General features: G+C 36.9%; 1 protein-coding gene across 5 annotated transcripts in view; it reads left to right on the forward strand.

The window, feature by feature from the left end:
* Nucleotides 1-16,097, forward strand: part of MSH3 (mutS homolog 3) — a 262,769-nt gene that overhangs the window by 165,494 nt on the left and 81,178 nt on the right. For all 5 annotated transcript variants that reach the window (XM_061189407.1, XM_061189402.1, XM_061189403.1 and 2 more), the window contains exons 13-14: nt 1,058-1,190; nt 15,304-15,491. In XM_061189407.1, coding sequence (XP_061045390.1) covers nt 1,058-1,190; nt 15,304-15,491 — 321 coding nt within the window. The remainder of the gene's footprint in view (nt 1-1,057; nt 1,191-15,303; nt 15,492-16,097) is intronic.

Genomic DNA, 16,097 nt, shown 5'->3' on the forward strand with positions numbered 1-16,097 from the left:
CACCATTTCTCCCCAAATGGCCCATCACTTTGGGTGTAGCCATTCATAAAATCCTGCAACCCTGGACTCCCATGTCTCCTGATGTTTTTCCTCTGCACTTTCCTTTTTGTTTTTTTGGGTGTGCTGTACGGCATGCGGGATCTTAGTTCCCTGACCAGGGATCGAAACCCGTGCCCCCTGCAGTGGAAGCGTGGAGTCTTAACCACTGGACCGCCAGGGAAATCCCATCCTCTGCACTTTCTATTGCTGCTCCCAGTCTTTGCCCAGGCTCAGTGTGCCTAGTCCCACTTCAGTCAAACACTTAATCAATTCAACCACCACCACCAAGTATTCTCTCAAAAAAGTTGGTTAGGTGAATGAATTGCTTTTTGATTGAGATGGTCTGTCCTTTCAGTCAGAGTAGGAAATTCATTTGCCCACTATAGACCCATTTTATTAGCCAGGTAATACAAACAATGGTAGCAAGTAAATTTTCAATCTCAGTGGTTTAAATACAATACAAGTTTATTTTTTGCTAATGAAACGTTCATTTGGTAGCAGACGTGGGAGTGGAGGGTTTTCTGCTCTACTCACACACCCATGCTGATGGAGTCAGCAGGTGAGGGGCTCACAGAATTGCCCTGGACTCAACATCCAGTTGGCAAAGGGGGAAAGAGTGAATGTGAAAGATCACAGGAGGTTTTATGGCCAGGGCTAAAAGTGGCGTAATCATTCCTACCCACATTTCACTGGCTAGAACTTGGGTACACAGCCATACCTCACTGCAGGGGAGGCTGGGAAGTGTAGTCTGTGTGTTTGCTCTGGAGGAAGGAAAACTTAAGGAACCAGTCTCTGCTGGCTAGTTAATGACTAGCCATCTAGTTAATGACTTTCCTTGTGTGGTACCTGCTCTTTGATTTCAATGATAAGGGGCAGAGAAGGGCCAGAGGTATGGAGGAAGAGTCTCCTTTGTTCTTTTCTGAGTGGCTGCTCTCACAGTGCTGGGCATTAGAGTGGGAAATGTCTGCAGTCTGAGTTCCTAACATATCTGATAATTGCCATTACTCTGTTCTCACAGGGAGATAAATGCTCGACTTGATGCTGTATCTGAAGTTCTCCATTCAGAATCCAGTGTGTTTGGCCAGATAGAAAATCATCTACGTAAATTGCCTGACATCGAAAGAGGACTCTGTAGCATTTATCACAAAAAAGTAAGTGTGATAGAAATCGAATCTTTTAAAACTGATAATGTTCTTCAGCTTGAGGACACCAGGTGCTAATGGGAAACATCTCAGAGCTTTATTTTTATTTTATTTTGTAAAATCTTGCAGATAACATGAGAGAATCCTTAGAGATTTTAATTGCACAAGCTGAGATTATTCCAATTTTTGCATTGTAAAAAGTAAAGTTTGCCCACTTTTGTTAACTATAGCAATACATAGAGGCCCTTCTGTTATAATACAGGATGTTCTCCTGTTTCAACCTCAAAGTACGGACCATCATCAAAATGGGAAATTTACTTAGACCATCTACTTTTAGAAAGAGATGCCTTATTTCTTTTGACCTCAGAACAACTTCTTATTTGACTTAACCAAAGGAAAAATCTGCTAGTAAAATATTTGTGGTGGTATTAATATGCAAACAAGTTTGGATATGGAGGGTAAGTAAAAAGCATTACTTTGATTTTCATCACTTAAGCTTTACAGTTTAAGTCATAACAGTAACAAGTGAGGTTTGTTAGAGAAATAATTTGCTTTATCTTCAAAATATGCCTACAATTAAAAAAAATTAACAATTAGTTATATTTATAATTGTTAATAAACTTTTTATAGTGTCTTACCTACTGCAGAAGTCACTCACATACATTAGACTCTTTGTTCCTTGTAAAAAAAAAACTTGGTGAGGTTAAGAGGTTTAGCACCTTCTTACTGGTGGGAAATTATGTATATTGCTGTCTTTATATAATGCTACAACAGCTTGCATTACCTTGACTAAATGATGATGCTAAGAAGAGGGTTAGTAACTTGTTACTAAGTGACAGAATTCATATTCAAATGAGGGTCCTTGATTGGGTTTTAGTGGCTTACATTTTTGGACATTACCATTTTTGATGTAGTAGCAGTTTTGAATACCATTGCATTTTTTTCCCTGGTTGTCCCTACATAAGCAAATTTTATTTTTTGCCCAAATGTAAACCCTTGCCAATTTAATAATTTTATTGTAGAACAATTTTTATGTGCCCAAACTTTAGTTGTGACCAATTTTTCATGAGTCTACTTTTTTTAGGCCTTTTCCCCCACAAAGTTTTACTAGAATAATAACTACTGCTTCCAAGAATACTTGCAGTGCCCAAGAGGCCTTACGTAACTGTTCCATATGCTTCGGCTACAAAAGAAAGAACAAGCTGAAATTGGGAAATACTAATCCCTAGGGAAAAGATGTATGCATTGGTTATGGGGTTGGCAGCATCTGTTGTACCATTGCTTGGTGCACTGTGTTGTTGTTTTGCTGCCAATAGTAGAGGCTGCCCTGGTAGTTGAAAGTCTTATGGTTGACTCTTTTGAGGTTACAGAATGGATGTCAAACCATTTGTTATTTTGTTTTCGACCTTGACCCGGTGGCTGACAATCAGGGCTTATAACCGTTCATCAAGCAACAGATCTCCAAACACATTGCCTTCACTACTTGAAAGGATTTACTGACAGATGTTAGAGGTTTTTGTTTTTCTCAAAAGAAAATAGGAGCAAAGCTGAAAAAATTATCAATTGCTAATCAGAAGAGCTGAATCAAAGTATCCATGGCATCAAAATGGGTGCTGTGATTTCTATTATGCCTTCCTGCTTCTCTTTAAACTGTACTTTAATATTTGCATTTCATAAAGTTTGTGTACTTATAAAAGTTTTAAAACTTTGGTAAATGTCAGAATCTAGTTCTTTTTTAAATTGAGGTATAATTGATAAACAACGTTATTTTAGTTTCAGGTATCAATATATAACATAAGGATTCGATGTATATATGTATGTATATATATATATTGCAGAATGATCACCACAGTAAGTCTGGTTAACATCCTTTACCATGCATAGTTACAAAGTTTTTTTTGTTTTCTCTTGATGAGAACTTTTAAAATCTACTCTTTTAGCAACTTACAAATACTTTTTGACCATCTTCATTCATTTTGCCCACACAGCCACCCCCTGCAACCACTAATATGTGCTCTGTATCTATGAATTCGGGTTTTCTGTTTTTGTTTTTGTTTTTAGATTCCACATATGATGGAATATGATCCTTTTAAAAGTAACCAACAGGCAGAGTAGGAATGACTTTTTAGAGTTTCAAGCTATACTGAAGGAACTTGTGACTCACTCAGAAGCTGTTCCTTGTTGCTGTTTTAGTGTTTACACAAGAATGTGCCTAAAGATTGATTTGAAAAGCGAAGATTAGAAATGATTTGGTAACAGACCAACTTTAGGAAGTCTGAATGCTTTAAAGCAAATTTTTATAGATTAGTTAGCTGGCTCTTGGAACATACCATCAAACACATGTCTGTTCTTTATCATTAGATTACTCTAAATAAGCTTCTGCTGTATGCACCAAATGGTGAGTGATATCCTGGGTACAGGTTGTGCCAATTATGTGAAATTCAGAAAATGGTAAGGAACACGGTTTGGATGTTGTGGAAGTGGTAGGCCTAGGCCATCTGGCTGTGTGGAAAGTGTCGTGGAATAGGCACAAATAGGTATTTTTATGATGCTAATAATAGAGGATACCAAGTGGGCCGACTCTTAAATAAAATAAGCATTTCTTTTGATAGTAAGACTTCAAATTTAAATCTTAGAAAATAGTGGTAGTCATAGGAATTCATATTAACTGCTCAATAACTATTTTGGAAGAAAATGATACATAAGTGCTAAGGGTGGTGAATACATTTAAAGGATTATAGCACTTAGTAAATGTTGAAAGGAGAGTGTTTCCAGAATTTTGTAGGTGAGAATAGTTTCATAGCTAGACTGGTAGAAGCCCAAAGCCATGTTTTCAGTATGGAGCTTAGGCTGGGGTTCTTCCAGTACTGTGATGACCTGCCTCTGCACTTGGGCATGTGTTCTCAAGCTCTTCCACAGAGAACGTTGCTGCCAGAAATGAGGTTGAACATGAGAGACTCCAGGAGCAACTGTTTTACCCTTATCCTCAGCTTTCTTGCAGCTCCATTGAGTCATTTTGCTTAAGAAGTTTGGGAGCAACCTGCCATGGGCACTTAGGACTTGATTGCAAGCACTTCTGGTTTTCACCTTGCTTCTGTTGCTGACTTAAACTTTATATCATACCTGAACGTGAACCATCAATCCCCTTTTTTGCTTATCAAATTACAATAATTACAAGACATTATTATTCAGAAATTCTATTGAAAATGTTAATTTTTGCTCTTTTATTAGAAGGTACTATTAAGTGACTCTAGGTCAATTCTAGGCTGTAAATTAATTCTAGGCTGCACATTTATACAAACAGTGCAGCTTCCTGTATGTATCTTTCCCAGCAAGCCATGGCCTTTCTGGATGGAGAAAAGGTGCTTTATGATGCATTTTGAACTCAGCTTTTGTTCAGTTGGACCTAACTTCCTTTTTTTTTTTTTTTTGCATAATTTACTTCATTCCTTGGAGTTAATTATTATCTTTCTAAGTATGTTCTTAGCATTCATCCATTTATATATATGTGTGTGTGTGTATATATATATATATATATATATATATATATATATATATATATATATACTATTTATGTTGTGTACTTATCATTAACTCAAACTTACATTGTCCTCTCATCTCCAGATATTTATTTTCATCAAATATTCTGTTAATTTCATTTTCTTGAGCCTTCCTACCTGATCCAACCTGGACTGGTTGCCCTGCTATACCTGTTGAATAGCTATCTTCTTAGATTCCCTTTATTTCCCTTGAATGGAATCTTCTGTTTTCTGTATTCCATGACTTCCTCTTGGTTTATTCCTTCATTTTGGTAGAGTACGTTCTCTAGAAGCATCCTGAGAAAGGGCACAGGAAGTAAGTTTTGAAACATAGATGTCTGGAAATGTCTTTTTTCTTTTACTCTCACATTTGATTGGTAGTTTGGTTGGGTATAAAAATTCTAAGCTATAAATTATTTTCCTTTAGAATTTTGTGTTACTTCATTGTCTTCTTCAATAGCTTCTACTATTATTGTTAAACAGTCTGAAGTCATACTGGTTCCTGATTCTTTGTATGACTTTTTGTTGTTGTTGTTCTTTTTTTCTCTCCTTCTGGAAACGGAAGATTCTCTCTGTCTCCAGTGTTTTAAAATTTCTTGATGATTTGCCATGATTTGGTTCTGTTTTAATTCATTGTATTGGGCCTTTTCAAGCTGGCAACCAAGTTCTGGGAAATTTTTCTGAATTATTATTATTATTATTATTTAAAGTTTGGATGTACAATTCTAAATTCAAAATTATTATTTTTTTATTGAAGTATAGTTGATTTACAATGTGTTAATTTCTGCTGTACAACAAGGTGATTCAGATATTTGTGTATATATATATATATATGTATATATATATATATATATATACATGTATATATATACACACACACACATTCGTTTTTTAATATATTCTTTTCCATTATGATTTATCACAGGATATTGAATATAGTTCTCTGTGCTATACAGTAGGACCTGTTGTTTATCCATTCTATATATAAAAGCTTACATCTGCTAACCCCAACCTCCCACTCCACGCCTCCCCCAACCCCCTCCCTCTTGGCAGCCACAAGTCTATTCTCTATGTCCATGAGTCTGTTTCTGTTTCATAGATAGGTTCATTTGTGTCATATTTTAGATTCCACATATAAGTGATAATCATATGGTATTTGTCTTTCTCTTTCTGACTTCCTTCACTTAGTATGATAATCTCTAAGTCCATCCATGTTGCTGCAAATGGCATTATTTCATTCTTTTTTTATGGCTGAGTAATAGTCCACTGTATACATGTAACACATCTCTGAATTATTTTTTGATTTCTTTCTTTCTGCAGCTCTATTATTTGAGTTGATTGAATCTTCTGGACTGATTATCGAACTTTCTTCTGTATTTCCATCTCTTTACACTTTTGCTTTACCTTCTTGGAAATTTTATCACATTGATCTTCTGCCTCTTTTGTTGCATTTTTCATTTCTACTCTGATAGTTTAAGTTCTACAAGTTTTTGGTTGTTTTCTTGTTCTCTGAATGTTTCTTTTTTAAAAAAAATAACGTGCCATTCTTACTTCATGATTCTCTGTTTATTTCAATACTCTTATTTCAATATTCTCTGTTTAACTGAGGATATTGTTAACATTTTTTTTTAGAAGATTTCTTCTACCTGTATAGGCTCTATTTGTTCTAGTATTTGTTGGTCCATTGATTGTTTGTTTTAGTTTTTGCATTTCATGTTAGAATTTTTAATCTGTCTGATCATTTTTAAAGAGTGGGGAACTAAAATGCTGATAGCAAGGTCTGTGTAGTTGAATGTGGCTTACAAATTATGAGGTGAAATGTAGCGTGAACTCAATGGTCCACTTATTGGGGGAACTCCTGGTATATGCTATCTTTAGAATTTTCCTCTTGGGCTTGTGAGATTCCCCAGGGACTCTTTCAGTTTTCTGACTGCTAATGTTCTGGGAGCTCAATGGGGACAGCTGGGAATCTCAGCATTCAGTTTGTACTCATTCCTTTAATCCCTTGCTTTTGGTGGTACTCTCATCCTTCACTGTGCCTGAAGCTGGTTCAGACACCCCATGTTTTACCTTCTCCAGAGAAGAAAACTACAGTTGACCCTTGAACAGCATGGGTTTGAACTGTGCGGGTCCTCTTATAGCAGATTTGTTTCAATAAATATGTACTACAGTGCTACATGATCCATGGTTGGTTGAACCCATGGATGTAGAAACACAGATATGCAGGGCTGACTGTAAAGTTATATTCAGATTTTTGACTGTGTGAAGGGTTGGCACCCCTAACCTCCACATTGTTCAAGGATCAACTGTAGTCTTCTGTAGGGTAGGAAAATGGTGGTTGTTTAGTAGCATATAGAGGAATAGGGGATTGAGGGATTTAATTGCTGCTTAATTCACTTTCAACCAGTTGTTTTCTCCCCTCCCAACTCCCCTACCCGCAGCTTCCACTTCCACTTTGTGCCACCAGTTCCTGAGTCTTAGGATTCTGGGTATAACTCAAGTGGGGTCCTACTTTTCCTCATAGCTGCTTAAGATTCAAATACCTTCAGGCTTCTAAGTCAATTACTGTTAGTCCATTTTCTTTGTAGCTTCTAAGGGGTTGTTGCTGTTGTTTTTTCTCCTAATTTTTCTTGAGGTTTCATGACTTTTAAAACAATCTTGGTCTGTAGCTTCACAGAGTGAAATTAGATGCACATGTTTAGCCCATACTCTTCATCCCAAGCTCCAAAAGTAAAAATTATTCGAAGATGGAGTAGAAGGACGTGTGCTCACTCCCTCTTGTGAGAGCACCGGAATCACAACTAACTGCTGAACAGTCATCAACAGAAAGGCACTGGAACTCACCAAAAAAGATACCCCACATCCAAAGACAAAGGAGAAACCGCAATGAGATGGTAGGAGGGGTGCAATCACAGTAAAATCAAATCCCATTACTGCTGGGTGGGCGATTCACAAACTGGAGAACAATTATGCCACAGAAGTCCACCCACTGGAGTGAAGGTTCTGAGCCCCATGTCAGGCTTCCCAACCTGGGGTCCAGCAAGGGGAGGAGGAATCCCCAGAGAACTGGACTTTGAAGGCCAGTGGGATTTGATTGCAGGACTTCGACAGGACTGGGGGAAAACAGAGACTCCACTCTTGGAGGGCACACACAAAGTAGTGTGCGCACCAGGACCCAGGGGGAAGGAGCAGTGACCCCATAGGAGACTGAACCAGACCTACCTGCTAGTGTTGGAGGGTCTCCTGCAGAGGCGGAGGGCGGCTCACTGCCGGGAAAGGACACTGGTAGCAGAAGTTCTGGGAAGTACTCATTGGTGTGAGCCCTCCCGGAGTCTGCCATTAGCCCCACCAAAGAGTCTGTAGCCTCCAGTGCTGGGTCACCTCAGGCCAAACAATCAACATGGAGGGAACACAGGCCCACCCATCAGCAGACAGGTGGATTAAAGTTTTACTGAGCTCTGCCCACCAGAGCAACACACAGCTCTACCCACTAGTCCCTCCCATCAGGAAGCTTGCACAGGCCTCTTAGATAGCCTCATCCACCAGAGGGCAGACAGCAGAAGCAAGAAGAACTACAGCCCGTGGAACAAAAGCCACAATCACAGAAAGACAGACACAATGAAAAGGCAGAGGACTATGTACCAGATGAAAGAACAAGATAAAACCCCAGAAAAACAACTAAATGAAGTGGAGATAGGCAACTTTCCTTAAAAAGAATTCAGAATGATGATAGTGAAGATGATCCAGGACCTCGGAAAAAGAATGGAGGCAAAGATCAAGAAGATGCAAGAAATGTTTAACAAAGACCTAGAATAATTAAAGAACAAACACCTAGAAGAATTAAAGGACAAACAAACAGATGAACAATATAATAACTGAAATGAAGAACACACTAGAAGGAATCAGTAGCAGAATAACTGAGGCAGCAGAACGGGTAAGTGACCTGGAAGACAGAATGGTGGAATTCACTGCTGTGGAACAGAATAAAGAAAAAAGAAAGAAAAGAAATGAAGACAGCCTAAGAGACCTCTGGGACAACATTAAATGAACCAACATTCACATTATAGGGGTCCCAGAAGGAGAAGAGAGAAATGACCCGAGAAAATTTTTGAAGAGATTATAGTCGAAAACTTCCCTAACATGTGAAAGGAAATAGCCACCCAAGTCCAGGAAGCATAGAGTCCCAGGTAGGATAAACCCAAGGAGAAACACACCAAGACACATAGTAATCAAATTGACAAAAATTAAAGAAAAAGAGAAATTATTAAAAGCAACAAGGGAAAAACAACAAATAACACACAAGGGAACTCCCATAAGGTTAACAGCTGATTTCTCAGCAGAAACTCTGCAAGCCAGAAGGGAGTGGTACGATATATTTAAAATGATGAAAGGGAAGAACCTACAACCAAGATTACTGTACCCAGCAAGGAGCTCATTCAGATTCAATGGAGAAATCAAAAGCTTTACAGACAAGCAAAAGCTAAGAGAATTCAGCACCAACCACCAAACCAGCTCTACAGCAAATGCTAAAGGAACTTCTGTAAGTGGGAAACACAAGAGAAGAAAAGGACCAAAAAAACAAACCCAAAATAATTAAGAAAATGATAATAGGAACATACATGTCAATAATTACCTTAAATGTGAATGGATTAAATGCCCCAACCAAAAGACACAGACGGGCTAAATGGATACAAAAACAAGACCCATATATATGCTGTCTACAAGAGACCCACTTCAGACCTAGGGACACATACAGACTGAAAGTGAGGGGATGGAAAAAGATATTCCATGCAAATGGAAATCAAAAGAAACCTGAAGTAGCAGTACTCAGATAAAATAGACTTTAAAATAAAGAATGTTACAAGACAAGGAAGGACACTACATAATGATCAAGGGATCAATCTAAGAAGACATAACAATTGTAAATATATATGCACCCAACAAAGGAGCACCTCAATACATAAGGCAAATGCAAACAGCTATAAAAGAGGAAATCGACAGTAACACAGTAATAGTGGGGGAATTTAACACCTCACTTACACCAATGGACAGATCATCCAGACAGAAAATTAATAAGGAAATACAAGCTTTAAATGACACAATAGAACAAATAGATTTAATTGATATTTATAGGACGTTCCATCCGAAAACAGCAGATTACACTTTCTTCTCAAGTGCGCACGGAACATTCTCCAGGATAGATCACATCATGGGTCAAAAATCAAGCCTCAGTGGATTTAAGAAAATTGAAATCATATCAAGCATCTTTTCTGACCACAATGCAATGAGGTTAGAAATAAATTACAGGTAAAAAACCGTGCAAAACGCAAACACATGGAGGCTAAACAATATGCTACTAAATAACCAAGAGATCACTGAAGAAATCAAAGAGGAAATCAGAAAACACCTAGAGACAAATGACAACAAAAACACGACGATCCAAAACCTATGGGATGCAGCAAAAGCAGTTCTATCAGGGAAGTTTATAGCAATACAATCCTCCCTCAAGAAACAAGAAAAATTTCAAATAAAAAATCTAACTTTACACCTAAAGGAACTAGAGAAAGAAGAACAAAAAAACCCCAAGTTGGGGCTTCCCTGGTGGCGCAGTGGTTGAGAATCTGCCTGCTAATGCAGGAGACACGGGTTCGAGCCCTGGTCTGGGAAGTTCCCACATGCCGCGGAGCAACTAGGCCCGTGAGCCACAACTACTGAGCCTGCGCATCTGGAGCCTGTGCTCCGCAACAAGAGAGGCCACGACAGTGAAAGGCCCACGCACCGTGATGAAGAGTGGCCCCCACTTGCCACAACTAGAGAAAGCCCTTGCACAGAAATGAAGACCCAACACAGCCATAAATAAATAAATTTAAAAATAAAAAATAAAAAAATAAAGGCAGAAAAAAAAATTAAAAAAAAAAACAAAAAACCCCAAGTTAGTAAAGGAAATAAATCACAAAGACCGGAGCAGAAATAGAGACAAAGAAAACAATAGCAAAGATCAATAAAACTAAAAGTTGGTTCTTTGAGAAGATAAACAAAATTGATAAACCTTTAGCCAGACTCATCAAGAAAAAGAGGGAGAGGAATCAAATCAATAAAATTAGAAATGAAGGGCTTCCCTGGTGGCGCAGTGGTTGAGAATCTGCCTGCTAATGCAGGGGACACGGGTTCGAGCCCTGGTCTGGGAAGATCCCACGTGCCGCGGAGCAACTGGGCCTGTGAGCCACAATTACTGAGCCTGCGTGTCTGGAGCCTGTTCTCCGCAACAAGAGAGGCCGCGATAGTGAGAGGCCCACGCACCGCGATGAAGAGTGGCCCCCGCTTGCCGCAACTAGAGAAAGCCCTCGCACAGAAACGAAGACCCAACACAGCCAAAAATAAATAAATAAATAAATATTCATTAAAAAAAAAAAAAACCAAACACTACAATAAGTATAATACAGTGTCCCAAAAGTCTGAAAACATAGGGAAAATCATGTATTTATTAAAAAAAAAAAATTAGAAATGAAAAAGAAGTCAAAACAGACACCGCAGAAATACAAAGCATCCTAAGAGACTATGACAAGCAACTCTATGCCAATAAAATGGACAACGTGGAAGAAATGGACAATTCTTAGAAAAGTATAATCTTCCAAGAGTGAACCAGGAAGAAATAGAAAATATGAACAGACCAATCACAAGGAATGAAATTGAAACTGATTAAAAATCTTCCAGCAAACAAAAGTTCAGGACCAGATGGCTTCATAGGTGAATTCCATCAAACATTTAGAGAAGAGCTAACACCCATCCTTCTCAAACTCTTCCAAAAAATTGCGGAGGAAGGAACACTCCCAAACTCATTCTGTGAGGCCACCATCACCCTGATACCAAAATCAGACAAAGATATGACCAAATAAAACAAAATTACAGACCAATATCATTGATGAATATAGATGCAAAAATCCTCAATAAAATACTAACAGACAGAATCCAACAACACATTAAAAGGATCTACACCATGATCAAGTGGGATTTATCCCAGGGATGCAAGGCTTCTTCAATATATGCCAATTAATTAATGTGATACACCATATTAACAAATTGAGGAATAAAAACCATATGATCATCTCAATAGATGCAGAAAAAGCTTTTGAGAAAATTCAACACCCATTTATGATAAAAACTCTCCAGAAAATGGGCATTGAGGGAACCTACCTCAACATAATAAAGGCCATATACGACAAACCCACAACAAACATCATTCTCAATGGTGAAAAACTGAAAGCATTTCCTCTAAGATCAAGAACAAGACAAGGCTGTCCACTCTCGCCACTATTACTCAACATAGTTTTGGAAGTCCTACCCACGGCAATCAGAAAAGAAAAAGAAATAAAAGGAATACAAATTAGAAGAGAAGAAGTAAAACTCACTGTTTTCAGATGACATGATACTATATATAGAAAATCCTAAAGATGCCACCAGAAAACTACTAGAGCTAATCAATGAATTTGGTAAAGTTGCAGGATATAAAATTAATGCACAGAAATCTCTTGCATTCCTGTATATTAACAACAAAAAATTTGAAAGAGAATTTAAGAAAACAATCCCATTCACCATTACAACAAAAAGAGTAAAATATCTAGGAATAAACCTACCTAAGGAGGTAAAAACCTGTATTCAGAAAACTGTAACACTGATGAAAGAAATCAAAGATGACACAAACAGATGGAGAGATATACCATGTTCTTGGATTGGAAGAATCAATATTGTGAAAATGACTATACTACTAAGAGCAATCCACAGATTCAGTGCAATCCCTATCAAAATACCAATGGCATTTTTCACAGAAGTAGAACAAAAAATCTTACAATTTGTATGGAAACGCAAAAGACCCCAAATAGCCAAAGTGATGTTGAGAAAAAAAAACGGAGCTGGAGGAATCAGAATCCCTTACTTCAGACTATACTACAAAGCTACAGTAATCAAGACAATATGGTACTGGCACAAAAACAGAAATATAGATCAATGGAACCGCATAGAAAGCCCAGAGATAAACCCACGCACCTATGGTCAACTTATCTCTGACAAAGGAGGCAAGGATATACAATGGAGAAAAAGACAGCCTCTTCAATAAGTGGTGCTGGGAAAACTGGACAGCTACATGTAAAACAATGAAATTAGAACACTCCCTAACACCATACACAAAAATAAACTCAAAATGGATTAAAACTTAAATGTAAGACCGGACACTATAAAAATCTTAGAGGAAAACGTGGGAAGAACACTCTATGACATAAATCACAGCAAGATCTTTTTTGACCCACCTCCCAGAGTAATGGAAATAAAAACAAAAATAAACAAATGGGATCTAATGAAACTTAAAAGTTTTTGCACAGCAAACGAAAGTATAAACAGGACAAAAAGACAACCCTCAGAATGGGAGAAAATATTTGCAAACAAATCAACGGACAAAGGATTAATCTCCAAAATATATAAACAACTCATGCAGCTCAACATCAAAAAAATAAACAACCCAATCCAAAAATGGGCATAAGACCTAAATAGACATTTCTCCAAAGAAGACATACAGATGGGCAAGAGGCACATGAAAAGCTGCTCAACATCAGTAATTGTTAGAGAAATGCAAATCAAAGCTACAATGAGGTAACACCTCACACTAGTTAGAATGGACATCGTCAGAAAATCTACAAACAATAAATGCTGGAAAGGGAGTGGAGAAAAGGGAACCCTCTTGCACTGTTGGTGGGAATGTAAATTGATACAGCTACTATGGAGAACAATATGGAGTTTCCTTAAACTAAAAATAGAATTACCATATGACCCAGCAATGCTACTACTGGGCATATACCCAGAGAAAACCATAAATCAAAAAGACACATGCACCCCAGTGTTCATTGCAGCACTATTTATAATGGCCAGGTCATGGAAGCAACCTAAATGCCCATCGATAGACAAATGAATAAAGAAGATGTGGTACATATATGCAATGGAATATTACTCAGCCATAAAAAGGAACGAAATTGGGTCATTTGTAGAGACGTGGATGGACCTGCAGACTGTCATACAGAGTGAAGTAAGTCAGAAAGAGAAAAACAAATATTGTATATTAACACATATATGTGGAATCTAGAAAAACGGTACAGATAAACAGTTTGCAAGGCAGAAATAGAGACACAGATATAGAGAACAAATGTATGGACACCAAGTGGGGAAAGTGGCGGGGGTGGTGGTGGGATGAATTGGGAGATTGGGATTGACATACATACACTAATATGTATAAAATAGATAACTAATAAGAGCCTGATATATAGCACAGGGAACTCCACTTTACTGTACAGTAGAAAGTAACACAACATTGTAAAACAACTCTACACCCCTGAAAAAATTATTCACGTTCATGTTACAAAATTACAACAGTATACAGGAGTGTAAAATAAAGAGTAAAAAGTCTCCCTTTACCACTCTCCCGCATATCCACTACCGAGAGGTAACTAGAGAAAGTTACATGTGTACTTTCCAGAAATTTTCGATTTATACTTTTATTTCTGTAGAATAATATATATAGTTCAAAGAAGCACAAATGAAATTTTACTGTGTAAATACATATATGGTATATAGTATAAACATATACTATGTATATTTAATATATGTTGAAACTACAGAGTTCCATATCAACCTGCACATCAGTATTTACAGATGTCTAAGTTTTTTAACTGTTTTATAGTATCACAGTGAATGAGTTTTTCCTAATATCTCAATTGCTGGATATTTGTTTCTTATTCATCTTTTTAATATTATTACCAACAGTGCTACTATAAAGATTCAGATACACAGTTTTTTCACTACTTGTGAAAAATAATTTTAGTTAAATTCTTTAAAATGGAATTGTTTAGTCAAAGGGTATATACACTTTTTATTATAAATATATGCCAAATTGCTCTTCAAGAAAGTTATGCCTCTACTAGTAGTATATAAAAGTGTCATTTTTCACACTCTATGTGACTTAGCTATTATCATACTTTAAAATCGTTGACATTCTGATGAGTGAAAATGCTATCTTGTCATTTTAATTTGCTTATCCTAATTATATGTGACATTAATCATGTGCTTATTGGACATTTTTTTCTATGAGCTTCATATTCAGTTCGTTTAGCCACTATTCTTTGGATTATTCATCTTTTCCATGTCAATTTGTAAAACCTCATTATACTTGAGAGAATTTTGCCCTTTATCTCTTAAATGTTTTGCAGATATTTTCTCAGAATTATTCTTTTTATTTGTGACATTGTTTACTGTATTTTTGTTACATGGTCAACATATTTTAAAATGAAAAAATACTGAACAAGTATTGGCTTTCCTATCCTTGACTCAAATTATTTTCTTTATAGCTTGAAAATATTATCTTATAAAGTGCTTAAACTATTAACATTTAGGACATATCAACAAAAACTTTATTTCAATTAACTAATTTATACAGTAAATTAAAATTTTCTTTTATTCTGATTCTACCTTTAAAACGACCACTACCTAAATTTCATTTTCACATATGTTATGCTATTTAGGAAAAATATTTCTATTTTCAGTGTTCTACGCAAGAGTTCTTCCTGATTGTCAAAACCCTGTATCACCTGAAGTCAGAATTTCAAGCACTAATACCTGCTGTTAATTCCCATGTTCAGTCAGAGTTGCTCCAGACATTTATTTCAGAAATTCCTGAACTCCTCAGTCCAGTGGAGCATTACTTAAAGATTCTCAACGAACAAGCTGCCAAGTAAGTAGCAGACCCTTAGTTCTTCCTTTCTAGCAGTGAAAGTAATGTATTTGCCATTTGATGTGTGGATACTTAAGCTTCTATAGAAGTAATGATAGAAGTTGCATGTAAAACTAGAAATGTGATCGGATACTAAAGGCCCTATATTACAGCTGGAAATAACACGTAGTGTTTAGGCAGTTCTGTCATACAGAACAAATGTGGTACTTCTCCAGGTATCAGGTGATGAAAAGATAAAGTCCAGGCTGAGCAAGTAGTAGCAGTTTATTAATCCAAAAATAGATGGCAGGTGGCATCTTGTGCTTATTTGCTAGATATCCAGAGATCCTCTGCTTTATATTCAGAAACCGCGGAAGCAAAGTTATCCTTTAAGGAGTAGCCATTTTACAGTTTATCCCACAAAGAACTCTATGTATAAGAAAAAAGATTTGACAGTATTTCCATTTGTGTTTATTTTCTGAATATACAACAAATGTTGAATTTCATCTCTTGGTTTCACCATGGCAATCATGAATTTGCAAAACGAAAATAATGTTAGGGTAATTTTGTCTGTCTTCAAAGAAATTAAGAAACTTACCCATAAATATTTAGTGGAAGAGCTGGAAT

The sequence above is a fragment of the Eubalaena glacialis genome, chromosome 4 (assembly GCF_028564815.1).
Source record: "Eubalaena glacialis isolate mEubGla1 chromosome 4, mEubGla1.1.hap2.+ XY, whole genome shotgun sequence".
In the NCBI taxonomy this organism is placed as follows: Eukaryota; Metazoa; Chordata; class Mammalia; order Artiodactyla; family Balaenidae; genus Eubalaena; species Eubalaena glacialis.